The sequence below is a fragment of the Melitaea cinxia genome, chromosome 15 (assembly GCF_905220565.1).
Source record: "Melitaea cinxia chromosome 15, ilMelCinx1.1, whole genome shotgun sequence".
Classification (NCBI taxonomy): Eukaryota; Metazoa; Arthropoda; class Insecta; order Lepidoptera; family Nymphalidae; genus Melitaea; species Melitaea cinxia.
In genome coordinates, this window is record NC_059408.1 from 12787082 (window position 1) to 12802896 (window position 15815).

Sequence of the window (15815 nt, forward strand, 5' to 3'; positions counted from 1 at the left end):
CATAAATAATGTGTAATAAGTAAAACATATAATTTACAAAAATCTCATTATACAATCTCGAATTATGTTTTGATTTTTTAAAATTTTAATTAAAGTTAAAAATTATTTAAGAGAAGCGATTAACGTAATATAGATACTGTGTTCTTATAACCAGTGAATTTTCTGATTACCTATTTTAATGACAAGTGTGTGTCTTCTTTGTATTGATTGTAATGCCAAATTTTTCGTAATAAACGATTTCACATTTAATAAATATCTTTTTATTCACATCTAACGAGTTAATAGTGCTTTTGACTGACGTTTTTTTGCAGTTAAAACTACTTTTGACGGAGAGCGTCAGTCAAAAGTATTTTTAACCGCGAATTTGCAGTCAAAAGTACTAATAACCAATAATTTTCAGTCAAAACCACTTTTGACCAACTTGTCCAGTCAAAAGTACTTTTGACTGATTTCGCTAGTCAATAGTACTTTTGACTGGTTAAGAGTTCTGACTGCAACATATACACAAGTTAACAGAAATATGGGCAACTGGAAGTATCATTGTTAAGGAGTTATTTTATGTTTCATTATGTCACAAAAATTAATACACCTATTCATTTTTTTTTTTTTTTAAGTGAAAACGTATTTATTGTTTTGCTTTATCATAATTATGTATATTACATAAGATATACGTAAAACATTTCATTTTTTCAAATTAATTCACTTCAAGTAGGTATTATTTGTTTTTAGTGTGTGTGTTGTTAATTGAAATAACAAGTAAAACGGTGAGCATTTATTTTAAAAATAAAAAATTTCGTAATCTTTAACAAAACGATCATCCAAATCATCCTATTATTTTTGCTTAATATATATTTATGAATTATTTTACAGAAACCTAGACATCCTTACAATCAGGATGACTGTCCTGGTCATCATCAATGCAGCGGGCGCCGGTTTCGCTGCACCGAGCGTGCTGGTTACGAGACCTGTATCCAGGGTGTCACTGGAGTGGTTACCGATGGACAATCAAACTATATATAGATTAGAGGAAGGGGAGAGTCGAAAGTAAGTGATACAATTTTAAGATTTATATTTTATATTCATATCTAGATAAATATATCTCCTATTTGCAAGATTTATAATATGTAGGTACTAAAGACGCGTTGGCGCAACGGTCTGGTTCAGCACTGGTTTGTGGCTGTTGCGCTGGCGGTTGCGCGTTCGATCCCCGCAAATGACCAGCATTTATATTGGCCATAGAGATGTTTGCCATGGTCTGGGTGTTTGTGCAGTACTTGTGGGTCTCCCCGCCGTGCCTCGGAGAGCACGTTAAGCCGTCAGTCCCGGTTGTTATCGTGTACACCTGATAGCGATCGTAGTAGAGAACTCATAGTAGGGAATATATCCGCCATCCCATATTGAAGCAGCGTGGTGGATGAAGCTCTGATCGTTCTCCTCCATGGCGAAATAGTTCTATCAGTAGTGGTAATTACAGGCTGAAGCTTTAGCTATATAAAAAGTACAAATGATTTTAAATTGACCAATCTCGGCATTTAAATGTCGAACTTCTTTTATTTATTTATTTATTATGTTATGGGCTTACTCTTGACCTCAGTCTAGCTCTAGAGCACAGACGAGGTCGAAGATGGAGCGAGTTCGCCCAGAAGAAGCCTGTTCACTCGCGCTTTAAGCATTTTCGGGTTGTATGAACTCGGAAATACAGACGCCGGCAGGGAATTCCATTCCTTGGCTGTGCGCATTAAAAAAGACGATTCGAAGCGCTTTGTACGTATGAAAGGTATATCAATCAGGTAGGGATGAAAGCCCGCGGTACGTCTGTAAGTCCGATGGAAGAAAGGCGATGGGGGTATGAGCTCGTGCAGCTCCAGGGCACACTTCCCAAAGTACAATCTGTAAAAGGCCGTTAGACTGGCAACCTTTCTTCGGTGAGCCAGAGTGTGAAGAGATTTCACCAAACTGGCATTATCGATTAGCCGCTTGGCTCTGCGTTCCACTGAGTCCAGTGTGGCGAGTTGATATTTAGTTGAGCCATCCCACAAGTGACTGCAATATTCCATGCACGATCGGACTTGAGCTTTGTACAGCGTAAGAAGCTGTTCAGGCGTGAAATATCGCTTAACCTTATTTAAGATGCCAAGCTTTCTGGCCGCAGTTTGCGCTTTGGACTCAATGTAATTGCCAAAGTTGAGGTTAGAATTCAACTCTATGCCAAGGAGGTCGAGGGTATCTGACACAGGGACAGGTGTACCACGGAAAGTAGGAGTCAAGTTGAAAGGACTCCGTTTGGCGGAGAACAAACAAGCCTGCGTTTTGGCGGCGTTGAACGTGACCAGGTTGCAGTCGCCCCATTGGGATACTTGCCCCAGTATTGAATTTGTTAGATATAATTATTTCAGTGTAAGATTGCCGCTTTTAAGAAAGATCTCTGTCTGATATCTCATAAAATAAGTTGTCTTGTAAGGAATGGCACATTGACGTTTGTGACACTATGCTGTTTCTTAATTTATCAATTAATAATAATTTTTTTCTTTGTTATGTTCAATGAGCCAACCAGTACTATCCAAGCCGATTTAAAAAAAGAAATTTCAGTAAAAGCTTACCTACAATAAATGTTAAGGTCGGTTTAAGAAGAAGGACTCTCTGACCAAATATATTAGTTAATCTGTCCAGTATTAGACCTCAACGCGGGTTAAACAGAACACGTTTAGTCGTATGATAAAGCAACTATTTTCGCTACATGTTTCTGTTTCTGTACAAGGCATCGAGAAATTTCTTATCTTAAAAGAATACGCAATTCTTCAGGGAATTACCGTATCAAGATAGAAATCTGAGCAATTGCGTGCAGACGGTTATAAATCAAGTAATCCGAACGAAACGAAATACAGGGTAGCTATCATTACTATACTAAGCAAAGCGCCTGATCTTATCCATATTTATGATTGTTTTTCCATCTCTATGATGCCTGCCCATCACGTAATTTTCTCACCAACAAACTGTTTAGCGAAAAAAATTTGAAACGTTTTCCAAGATTGTAAAATTGTATCGTACATGGTGTTTAATATTTATGGACAGTAGAAGTTACTATTATCATAAATTTTAAAGTTTCCATCGATATATTAATACGCGATTCAATCCCGTCCTTCGTAAGACATCGACAAGAAGTTCGTAAGACTTTAGAACGCTGTCTGAGTTGATTTCTAAGCTTCAACATATGCTCATATATGTCCAGTGTAGTGTAATAAAAATCTTTTGATCATTAAATTGAAATCAATAGAGTTTCTTTTGATTCTCCGTGACTTACACTTTGGGTCACTAAAATAAATACTCCTGATGAGTTATTGTTTTCTAATGTTTACGCTATTTTCACAGATTATATAAAGGCTTATTAAGTTTTTTATATGCCCCAAGTTTCAGATATTTTACAGCAACCATGGTCACGGATGGACCGATGAGTTTAAAAATAACAATAGTGATAAGTCACATCGAATTAAAAGTATTCAAAGTGACGGTGTAACAGACAAAACATTTAATTTTAGACATTCATACTTATGTTTAGAGGCTATGTAGCGGTATTACAAATTTAAATGTGAAGAGAAGTTAGATGGCGAGTTTCAGTTCGGATTGCAAATTGTTTAACTTGTAAGTTTTAGTTGGTATTAGACTATATTAGGATTCCAAAGTTAACTGAAATTACTGGTCTAGTTAATGAGTTACTGTTACTTATTAAGCTAGTACCCACTTTGGGCGCCATTTATAACTTTATTAATCGACTTTAAAAAAAAGGAGGTGATTTTTTTTTTATATAACTAGTTCGGCAAACAAGCGTACGGCTCACCTGAGGTAAGAGATTACCGTAGCCTGCAACACCAGAAGCATCGCAAGCGCGTTGCCGATATACTGCTTGAAAACAGTATTATTTAGCTGTGATCTTCTGTAAGGTCGAAGTACCACCGTCGGTCTGCTCCATATTTTGAGCAGAAAATTCCTGCTGTGCCCGCCCTACCTCAGTTAAAATTTCATTCTCAAAATTTTTAATTGGAGGACTAACTTCGATGATTTTCCTAAATCGAAAGCTGATGCTTGTCGTATGGTCTCATTTAAATTTGATCGAGATTTGAGGGTTTTTTTTTTTGAGTAATCTTTGATAACGGGTATATACTTGACTATTTTTTGTACCTACAGTGTATTACTTGTCGATATAATTAAAGTTGGGTTTTTTTCGTTTGCTAAAAGAACAAAATTATTAATACGATAATATTCTTACTGTTTTAGGCAATCTAATTAAATACAATATTTATTTTATGGTTCACCCTTATTGTCTTTTTGGCTATGGCTCTGGTACTATCATTATTACAATTTAAATCGTTCTATACCTAATTATTTATTGATTATAATGACACATTTTTTTTCTTAATAACATAAAGTCGTATAATGTAATATAATTTTGGCTAGAAAAATGTTGATTTTTCAAATGTTCAAACTATGCGTCAAGTTCATTTATATGAATGCTATTCTTGGAGGATTAATATTAGTTTTAGATTATGTGACCTATAAATCTCAATAAAATAATCAGTTTGTCTAAATCGAACGTTCTGTAGAAAAAGAGTAAAATTTGTTGAGTAGTTCTGAGTAAAATTTTGTCGGTACATTGTAGGATGCGTACATCGATCCGCTTTAGAAGAATGTAACTCATTTAAAACATGCAATGTACGATATAATTAAAAATATTTGTGAAAGATCAAATTCAATAAATGTACGAGGTGATTGTAATGTGTATTAAAAGAAACTAGGACTTCAGTTGCAGCGATAATTAATCCGTTAAAATAATTTTACATTTGACCTATAATACCATCTGTTGGGATAATTCTTAACCAATCAAATAATACAAATGCCTCTATGTCTTGGCACTGACATTGCGTATTTGATATATCACTGCTTTGAACTAAACATTATCTATAAGCACTACGATTCAGCCTGTAACATCCCACTGCTGAGCATAGGACTCTTTCTCCATATAGGAGAAGATATAAAGGCTTTATATAGTTTATTTTGATTATGTTTTTAGAGCAAGGTTTTAAGAGCAAGGAGTCGATATTTTAATAGTGACAGAACAACATGATCGTACCATTTTGTAAATATTAGTAAGACACATAATAAACGTACACTCAGCGGTCCTCAGTAAGAATATTTCCTGTATCATCTAACAAACGCCCAGACAATATTAGTATAGCCTCTACAAAATTTTACCGTGAGCGTGAATTGAACCGCTACTGCAAGAAGTAGTGACATGTCTTGTCACCGCTGCACCATCGCGTCGTCGAATTTCTAGTTAAAATTCGATGATAAGTTGCGAAAGAAACCTTGAGGACATATAGTTTTTTTTTTTTTTTTTTAAATTATAGCACAATAGTCAATATCCGAAAAATTATAATACTTAATACTATCAAAAAAGTTCTTTTTTTTGCTAAGGGAGTAAACAAAGAAACCAAAATTAAGTGGATAATATTAAAACGACTTAATTTATTTCAGCCTGGAATTGAATACCACACTGATATCACAGACAGTGGTATATATTACAGTGAGCCCGTGTTCACGACACTTGCACTGGGCGTTCTATCGTGGACCGGCAGGCACTAGTAATAGTGAGTAGTGATAGTAATGTTCAAGTAAATGGAAGTAGCTTTGCTGACATATACATTAATGCAACGTGTGTGCGTGCGTGCGTGTGCGTTTGTGTGTTGTTTCCCCAGAGGTATGGCCTAAAACCTCTGGCGCCAACGTTCTCTACCCCCGCGGAACCGCCGCTAGGCATTAATTCGTGGAGGAGGGCTCTAGCTACTGCTCTTCCGTCGTACTAATGTCACGGGTTTTGTTTTCCAACCGCTTTCTTTCCAACCTGTTCCTGAAGAACTTCCGTCGCAAAAGCGCTTGTCGCTTGCCATGCTACCGCCAATGAAAGCATAGCTTTTATCAAAGACTCCGGCTGAATTTTCTTCGTTAGGGCCCCTGCCCAGGTATTGCTTACAGGTCGAAACAAGGACACAGAAAGAACGCGTGCTCCGAATCTTCACTTAATCATGTGTGTGTGCGTGTGTGTGTGTGTGTGTGTTTGTGTGTATGTATGTGTGTGTTTGTGTGTATGTATGCGTGTGTTTGTGTTGTTTGTGTGTGCGTGAGTGATTTTGAAAATGTCAATTTTTGTTTTAGTAGCATTTGTTTTGCTCTTTATTAATGAAGTATGTTAGCAATGAAAACTGACCTTAAAAGCTTTTGTTTTATGCTGTTACAATACGCTAACAGTAGCAAGTTTGTCGTAGTTGATCATGACAAATATTAATATTTTATATGTGAGTGTTTACTTTTACTCAACATAGTGAAAGAAAAGTTTAAGATTTAATTATTTTGTTATTTAAAATGCAAAATTATAAATTTTTAATGAAATTTGCAGCTCAACTTATACTGGTCGAGGAAAATGGTGGCGGAGAGATGCACACGATTAAATTTCTTATATCAAAACAGGAAAGATATGTGTTGCAGGTAGATATATCATTTATCTTTTTATAGATAAATATATAAATATTTATAGTTTACACCCGTCACATATCTATAGTTTTATTTGATTTCTCTTGGCCGGTTTTTATGATAATATAGAAGCCATTGATATACGTTTAATGGTGTTTAATTATTGAATTAGTGACGAATATCCTAATGTAGTGGTGTCGATTGGTCCTTTGAGATTTGTTGATCTGTGTTAATACATAACATATAATTTACACTTATTATTATGTTTTTATAAATTATACGTTTTAATAGAAATGGATAAAACCTTAGTTATAGTTATATATATTATGTATTAATTGCACTTTTACAGTGGAGTTTTTACGGTACGACTCATAAGTGAAAAGATAAAGAAAGTATTGACAAGAGACATCCAGTTATAGATAATAAATGTAACAACATTTTTTAAAAAAAAGTTAAACACTTGAAATAAAAAAAAAGGTCATCAAATTATGTATTCGTATTTTTACAACGCTGGATACTTGTTTTCAAAAATAACAAATTATATATTTTTTTTAAAGAAATAAATTCCTGAGGTAATACTAATTTGTTTTCAGTTGTCATCACCTAAGGGCGGTGCGGCGGCGGTCAGCGTCCGCGGTGAAGCTACCCGTTTAGTGCGTGTGCGTTTGCGTGTCAAATCTAAGCGGAGATTATCGGCCAACTGGGACCCTAGGTAAGCTTATATATTTTAACTGGAATTGTTACTGGTTTATAAAATTGTACAGTATTTTTCGTCAAATAAATAAAGAATTATTATTATTATTATTATAAATTATTATTTCTTTAAATGAAAGTACTGAAACAGTAAATATAGATGTACCTATATACCTATTTGTGTATGTCTAATAAGCAAATATATCTTGATTTTACCTAACCTGATTTTTTGTGATTATTCATACCTAATCTGTATCGTTAATGTAATATTCTCATTACTCATATGTTTACTTAATTAATCATCATCATCATCATCACATCACACAATCATCATCATAATCATCATCATCATCATCATCATCACTTCAGCCTATCGCAGTCCACTGCTGGATATGTCCAGCAGTGGACTGCCTCCACAAGTTCGCGTCAAAAATGGCGTGAACTCATGTGTGTAGCCCATAGTCACCACGCTGGGCAGGCGGGTTGGCGACCGCAGGGCTGGCTTTGTCGCACAGAAAACGCTGCTGTCCGTCTTCAGCCTTCGATGTATTTCAAAGCCATCAGTTGGATTATTATTCCGTCATCGGTCGGTTTTTTTAGTTCCAAGGTGGTAGTGGAACCTTGTTATCCCTTAGTCGCCTCTTACGTCAGCTACGGGAAGAGCGCGGGTGGCTATATTCTCTACTATCGTAGCCACACAGCTTATTTATATTATATATATTTACTTAATTAATATTACTTGTAAAATCACAAACATAAAAGTTCGTCAGTATCTTCTGCGTTGCGTAATCACGGATGAACCTGTCCACTCAATTTTTTTTAATGTTAAGCAACCCAACCACTAAATAAGATATCAAGTGAAGTTTACCGCTTGCCTATCGACCGATCTGACCAGTATCGAAATTGCGTGAAACAGCGACGAGGATCTCATTATAATAACAATTTTATATCGGTTGTTAGTCGAGTTCTTAAACATTATGAAGACATAAACTTGACCGAACAACGATAGTTCGGCATCGGTCCATATCATTACGAGATAGGTTTTACTATTAGTTTTATTACAAACAATATATAAGCAGATTATTGTTTTATACAATGATGTTTACATGGAATTTGTGTGAAGGATAACTGAGTCTTTAATTTTTTTTTTTTAATTTACTTTCTGTATGATTACAAATCTTATAATCTTTATAGATTATTTTATTTATTTTTGTATTTAAGTTCAATTGTTGAACTTTTTACCAAAGCTATTTTCTATCAAAATAACTGAATATCATACATAAGAGGTGCTAATACTTCCTTGTATCAACAATCTATCTCAAGAGCTGTTAGCACCAAAACAACATTAGGTTAAAATCATCACGAATATAATCATATTAGGTTTCGTAGCAGTAGTAAATTCATTAATTAATTTGGTATGACCATTATTATTTTTATCTATCTCTGTTATGCTCGTTAAACGTTTGTTTGAAAGAGACTGATTTTACTTATTCCGTATGTTGTTTAATACTATTTCGTACACATTTCACAGACACTACACAAGTGCAATATGTGCGTGTATAACACGTGTCGGCTTTAGCTAATTTACCTGTACGTAAATGTCATTTCACTAGAATTAACAGCCCTGAAATACGAAATATATGAGTGACGGTCCCATTATTTACTAAATATAATGTGAATTTACATCAATGTTAGAAATAAATCAACTTACCTATATTTACTGATACTACTTTATCGATGCATTTATGAAAATGAATGAAATGAACTAAAACAAAAAAACAACACCGTAAAATAAAAATAAAATGAGTTTAATTACTTTTCATAATTAGTTAAAATAATAATATAGTTATTCCTAACCTCATTCGTTTCTTATTCGTCTAAATATCGATACGCACATAATTAATTATACGACATTAATTAAATGATTTTTAATTTTAATAAATAATTTATACCTCGAATGTATAAATAAATAAAAAATGTCTGTAAACTTTAATATAAATACATCGCTATTAAAGTAATAGGTAACAAATTAAAAAAAATGTATTTTATAAATAAAATATAATAATTGATTTAATTAATTAAGAAACATTGTACCTGATTTAATACCCTGAATTGATACTATTTTTCGTTTCTGTGTTAGATTTATAAAAAACAATAAGTTTTAGATGTAAAAAAAAAATTGTAATTCTAAGGATACGATCGTCATTTGTTGTTAAAAAAAAAAACTCTGTTATAATCACTCATAATATGATTCGATTTACGTCACGTTTTCGCGCTTTTGATTCAAACAAACAAAGAACTATTTTCTAAATAAAACATTCGATATTCAAAATGGTAATTTTAAAAGTTATACTAAATATAATAAAAAAAAAATTGCAATAATTGCAGTAGTCCTCTGACAGAAACGTCAGATGTATTAACGGGAAAAACGTCTTAATATATAAAACCTGTAAGTGGAATAGCACCGTTAACCATAACTCTCCCAGGCCATAAATCTAAGCTGTCCGTCTGTTCGTCACAAGAACAAGTATTGATCAATTATGATATGCCATGTATGGTGTTAGATATGACTCGATATACTGAGCTTAAACTGTGTGTTGCAATGTATTTGTGAATTATTGTTGGCGTATTTGGTATACAGGTAACTAACTGTATGTGATACTTTTTGAGTATTACTTTTTACTACTATTATTAATACTATATATTAATATTAATATTTAATTTAAAAAAAAATTACTATTCACCACGTGCATGTAAGGGATAATTCGTTTTTCTACATTTTTTTTTTTTGATTGAGAAAAGTTTAAACATCAAATTAATTGATTGATATTACGATTTATATTTGCCAGAAAATAAGTTTTAAATTTTTGTTATGAAGAATTTAGTAGCTGATACATTTTATTCGGTTCAATATTATATTATTCATAGAAAGAGATGAGGGCTTAGTAGCAGTGTTTTTTACGTAAGACATGACAAATTATGATTGACAGTTTTTTTAGAGTAACTGCGGAATTTTTGCCGATGCTCTCCTCATTTATCCGAATCGATGACACCTTCACTATATCTGAAATTACTTAATTGAAAATGTCTCTGATTTCGATTTGTAAAATGATTGTAAAGTCCGTTTTTCTATAATGATTAAAAATTTTGATTTTGATTTTTATTCTTTAAATTTAAATATAAAAATATGTTTTTAGTTCTAAGTGATAAATAATAAATTATTTTATATTTGTTGCGTACGTCATTTAATATGGAGCTAATAAAGGGAATAATATACCTAATTATGAAATTGTCTTTCGTCACATTATGAATTAGTGTCACTCAGGGTTGTCGATCGAATATCTCCTAGTTTTAAAGATACACATGCACATTAAATTAAGATGAAGCTAAATATTGCAATATTTACATACTTAATAATGTCGTAGCTAATATTTACTAAAATATATAATTATATACTAGAAATAAAAAGAATAAAATACTCTATGAAATTACATAGCAAAATATGTTTAAGTCCCATCGTCCGACAACCCTTTTGTCACCTATTAAGAAATATCGCTCAACTTGCAACGTAATCTACGCACTTTTGACAGGCTAATTTTCTTATAAGGATTACTCAAGAACGAATTATTAAATTTGTTTTCTATTGCATTTTATAACTTGATAACATTTTATTTTTAGAATATTTTTGAAGTAAAACTACTTTAAGCACGCTCATCTTGGGGATTAAGCTGGTAAATGCGTGACGAGAGTGTTACGAAACGTGTGATCGGATGTGGCGAACGGAAGTTGAGAGGGAGATATAAGTTAGTAAAGATAGAAAGAGAGAGTGTTACGTTTCGTAAGTTTTACTTCAGTCGTGTGGTCGTTCGATTTTTTAGAATAAATTTATTTTTAAAAAGAATCAAATTCAAATGATACAAATTCTTATCTTTATTAGAAAATCGAGAAAATTTGAATGCTATAAAAAGCAGTCCTGTAACGAACAGGAGCAGACTAGTTAGATTAAACGTTGCTTAAAACTCGTTATCTAAACTATCTAAAGATTATATTCTTTATCATACCTCATCATCATCATCATCATTACAGCCTATACAGTCCACTGCTGGACATAGGCCTCCACAAGTTTACGCCAAAAATAACGTGAACTCATGTGTTTATCATACCTAAAAAAAAATATTTATTGAAAAACAAGAAAAAGTACAAAAGGCGCTTAAGGCTTACCGCAAAGAGCAATTTTATTCCAGGCAATCTTTGAATGGAAATTGAAAAAAGAATTTGCTGTACTGAAACAACAAATTAGTATAAATAAATATAAAACATTATCAAATATTATACTAAAAACATTATTATATTTTACAATATTATTTTATTTAGACTTCTGATATTGTTCTTTACAGGACTAAAAAAATAATAATTGTGTTTGCTCGCGAACGAAAAAAATAAGACTTCAATTACATCGACAAGTAACACAACGTAGGCAGACGATAAAATAGTCAAGCCAATACGCGTTATTACTCAAAAAGTAGTTATTAGCTCTCGGTCAAATTTAAATGGTACCACCAAATAATCATTAACTTTCGATTAAAACAAGAATCATAAAAATCGCTACACCCATTGAAAAGTTACGCGTTTATAATACAAGTTAAGTCGATGAAAAATAGTGCAGTACATACGCATTATTAGATATAACTCGGAAATTAGTCGTTGGATCGCAGTTAAATTTAAATGAAACCATATAACATATGCCCTTCACCTTTCAATTAAAATAAAAATTATGAAAATCGGTAAAACGTAGTGGTTATATCCTCTTTGAAAATCGGTCCACCCAGTTAAAAGTTCTGAGATAACATACATTAGAAAAATATACACGAATAGAGAACCTCCTCCATTTTGAACTCCTTTTTTGGAAGTTAGTTAAAAAAAATAAAAATAGAATATGTATAAGGATATGTATAAGGAGCCATTTTGCAGTTGACGTAATACTTAAAATCTTTTTTTTATTAATAAACGGTTTTATAAGACACCTACCTACATCATACCGGTTTATAATATAAATTTGAAGATTTTATTAAAGATAATCCACTACTACTTACTATTGGTCAAAATAACTTTAGCATAACAAAACTTTTTTTTAATTACAGTATTATAAAATATTGCAGACCGTAGCATAATACGCTACTATTCAAACACATGCTTAGCAATCATAAACGAGAGTGAAATCGAACGAGTTACATAGTAATAATTTCCTAATAGGCTCGTAATTGGAATAATTGTCGATATAAATTACATCCACTCCATTCTTACTAGCAATATAAACAATGTCAGTTGGTGTCATTCATCTTTCATCAAACTACTGACTTTAAAAAATATACAGTGGTACAAAACAATATAGCTACATCATTCTTTATTAAATTTACAATTTTCTCACTAGGCATTTCACTTGTGGTCATTGATCTGTGACATAAATATTTACTTATCTATTCCTGTCAGGCGCAATGTGCTGTATTATAGCCTACAACTTACATACTTAATCAATAAGCTTTTCCAAAACAATACAAAAACAATATTCAGTGAAGGTCATAGTCTACTAAAATTATTACCGTAGTTCGCTGGGAAATTCATTTAGCTTGCCTTGAACCCAAGTTCACTGTTAACTTATATCACAATCGTCAATCAGTGGTCGACATATGACATTTTGGTAAAATTGGCAGTCTTGGTAATCTACTAATTCCAATATATCATTATAACACCATTATGGTGATATGAAAACAGTAGACTACCAAACTGTCATTATTTTAATAATTAATCATTTATAGCCTGCTTTCGCGATAATTATGAAGAAATAGATTCGGGAGCTAATCGTATAATTTTCATTGAACCTTAATAATGTTTAAACGATCATTTTTTTATAACACAGGTAATAAAAAAATAAGAAATTGACTATAAAAAATATTTATAATTGGTTACAGCAATGCGAAATAAATACATGGACAGACAAATTGAGATATCCCTTTTTATCTCATAAAACATTAGTAAAAGAATACTGACATTTCGACAGGGCATTGAACTATTGTTTACAATTTGCTTCATTACAGATCGAACAACATTCCGAAATGCAATGCATTTTTGCCTTTTTTTTTATAACTCAAAGGAGGTTTTTTATACTTATTTTTGCCATAAAACTTTTTGCTACATTGTAGTAATGCTCGGAACATAGGGACTGTTTTAATTGTATACGATCATGGACCAATACTGCCTCCGTATCTACATTCCAATATGTAGTAGATCGCGTATGTAATGGCTGTTTTATTTTATAAATAAAAATAAAAAATATGTAAATTAAAATGTTAACGTGTGCACTCCTACTCAATAAAGAAGAATTATCCCAATCATGCAACTGAATTTAAAATCTTTTTTTTTAATATTCTATTCCATAATACGTATATTTTTTTTGCATTAAAGGTGATTTTAATGCTATAAAAATTCAGTCTCAGACAATCAAAGCTATGCGCAATCTAACTTCCTCTCTTATTAAATAGCGCCAAAAACCTGAATGTTATTGTCCATTTTTTAAAGTTTTTCATTTGCGTTTGCGTAATGATTCTTAAATATAAATAAAACTCCAACAAACAAATTTGAAGTTATGTTTATACTTTTTTGACCCCGAGTAAAAAGTTATGTGGAAGTCAGATAGACGAGAACTTTTAAAAGTTTAAAAAGAGTTTAATGTTACACAAGTTGTAGATCTCTTTAAGACTTCAATATATGAATTTTATAGGTTGACTAGCTGACCCCGCAAACGTTGCTGTGCCATATATGTTATTAACCCGCTTGATCCCCTCCCCACCTTATAACTTAGGGGTATGAAAAATACATTTTGGCCGATTCTCAGACCTACCCGATGTGCCCACAAAATTTTATTAAAATCGGTCGAGCCGTTTCGGAAGAGTTCAATGTTTAACACCATGACACGAGAATTTTATATATTAAAGATAGAATAGCTAAATAATTTGATTCACCATAAATTGCTTAGAAGTCAAGAATGTTGAGCATCTTGTGAGAAAGAGCTTCGCGATGTAACCTTAGTATTTTTTCTATCTCTCATCTACAATAAAAAGTATTAAAAAAAACATTTGAATTTACATATCGCAATCACAATATACATTCACATTAACGAGCGAACCTACAACACGACAAAAACGATCCAAAGTAATTTTATGTTCGCATAAATTTTACTAGTATCAATAAAATGTATATAAAAAAAAATCTGTATTCCTAGTAACGCCGACAACACTCGTAAGCGCTATAAAGATAATAATTAAGAGTAACTACGGTACTCGTGTATATCAAATGCCAATATAAGATGACTACACTATTTGCTGGAACGCTACTGGTATACAACGATAAATAGAAATACACGTACGGACACTCGGCAAAGGCAAGCTTCATTCCTTCAACTTTTTGCGCCATCTCATTTCAAATATCAAAGGAATTTATCTCCTTACATAAAGGATTAAAGTCAATATTCCATTACCTTTTAAATCCTTGAACTTGAACGGGAAATTTGATAGGCAATTTAATATTTTAATTCTATATAACGTAGGTCTAATTTTGTTTGAACAGAAATTGTAACCTCCGGCTCCATTGATCGGGCTTGATAAATTAAGTTTTAGTGACACTTTTGTTTATATGAAGAGGTAAGTGTAAATTTAATTTTGAATAGTACATTTAAAGCGGATTGCATTACTTGATACTATGAGGGCATAATTTTATTACTCGAGTTCTGACGTAAGTCATAATGACATTAAATATGAGAGAATTTTAGTACGCGGCTTTGCTTGTGTAATAATATAATATGAAGACTACTTTTCTACCTACTTTTTATATCATTGTTTAATTGATTTTTTAACTTTTTATGGGTACTAAGACAGAAGTATCATAATTTTGCGTCCTATTTTTCAACTATAAACAAAAAAATTATAAGGGGAAGTCTGGCTTTTTCGCCGAGGCCAGCCCGTCGCTGAAGGGATCCTGTTGGCTGCAGATCCGGGACCCTCCAATTAAAGCGGCTGAAGTCTACCGCAGGGGTTTGGTCGGTATACGGTCTAGGACTGCCTACCCGGGCTTCCTGGATATCACCCGTAAATGGGTTCTGTGCGATACAAAAAAAAAGGCTGAAGCGTGTAGCAGCAATAAAAAGAGTTGGATATTTTTTTTTTTTTTTTTGAATTAAAATAATTTATGTACTAAAAATTAAGAAAAATAAAATAATAAATATTCAATATTTGTATACTTGTTTATCTAATTAATAAAAACTGAAAGTTTCTAATCGATTACAAATGTTCATAATCCATTAGAAAGCTGAATAATGCAGAAATAACAGGCTATAAAAGATCACGTTACGATTTAAGCGGCATAATAGCCATAAATGTTAATACGGGTCAAATTTCAAAGCCTAGACTTTATAGGTCAGTTTGGTCAATCCTAGTATAAAATTACTCAAGCTATTATAAAACAAATAAATGGGCTTATAATATATCTGAATTTTACTAGCATGTTAAATGAATTAAAATACTACATATTTACTTCAAATTAATTTA

The 15815-nt window shown here is 32.3% G+C and overlaps 1 protein-coding gene across 1 annotated transcript in view; it reads left to right on the forward strand.

The window, feature by feature from the left end:
• Positions 1-895: 895 nt before the first annotated feature.
• The window catches only part of LOC123660179, a 29480-nt gene continuing 14560 nt past the window's right edge, over positions 896-15815 (forward strand). The window contains exons 1-4 of the mRNA XM_045595280.1: positions 896-1044; positions 5530-5642; positions 6449-6537; positions 7116-7234. Of these exons, the coding sequence (XP_045451236.1) occupies positions 896-1044; positions 5530-5642; positions 6449-6537; positions 7116-7234 (470 nt within the window). The remainder of the gene's footprint in view (positions 1045-5529; positions 5643-6448; positions 6538-7115; positions 7235-15815) is intronic.